Below are 554 nucleotides of genomic sequence, written 5' to 3' on the forward strand. Positions count from 1 at the left end.
CCTGTATATCTATTTTATATATACGAGACGAAGTAAATAAACACAAGTTTTATTTATTTATTTATTTATTTATATTTTTTTTTTCTCTTTTTCTCTCCTTTTGTTTCTCCTTTTCTTTGTCTCTTTGTCTTTGTCTTTGTTTTTATTTTTTTTAATTTTCTTTTATTTATTTTCCTTTTCATATGCAAGCAATTCTCTTCGCTTTACCTATAATCACCAGCAGCAGCAGCAGCAGTAGCAGCAGCAGCAGCAGCAGCAGCAGCAGCAGCAGCAGCAGGAGTATGTGTGTGTGTGTTTTTTTTTCAGCTGTTTGAGCGTCCGTTTGTTGCTGCTGCTGAGGGGGCGAGGCCGCTGTCTCTGTCTGGCGGCTCTGCAGCAGCAGCAGCAGCAGCAGCAGCAGAAGCATATAAAGGCGGGAAGAGAGATGATATAAGTTGTGTAGCTCTCTGGGTTACTGCTGCTCCCCTTGATGCTGCTGCTGCTCCTGCTGCTGCTCCTGCTGCTGCTCCTGCTGCTGCTGCTGCTGCTGCTGCTGCTGCTTCGCCAGTGCGAGG

The 554-nt window shown here is 44.6% G+C and overlaps 1 protein-coding gene across 1 annotated transcript in view; it reads left to right on the top strand.

Moving 5' to 3' along the window:
* The window catches only part of EMH_0052590 (uncharacterized protein), a gene marked incomplete at both ends in the record, with an annotated part of 5015 nt that overhangs the window by 1545 nt on the left and 2916 nt on the right, over window positions 1-554 (top strand). Inside the window, 2 exons of the mRNA XM_013496890.1 lie at window positions 1-3; window positions 307-436. Coding sequence (XP_013352344.1) covers window positions 1-3; window positions 307-436 — 133 coding nt within the window. The remainder of the gene's footprint in view (window positions 4-306; window positions 437-554) is intronic.

The sequence above is a fragment of the Eimeria mitis genome, genomic scaffold (genome assembly GCF_000499745.2).
Source record: "Eimeria mitis Houghton genomic scaffold, Emh_scaff2358, whole genome shotgun sequence".
In the NCBI taxonomy this organism is placed as follows: domain Eukaryota; phylum Apicomplexa; class Conoidasida; order Eucoccidiorida; family Eimeriidae; genus Eimeria; species Eimeria mitis.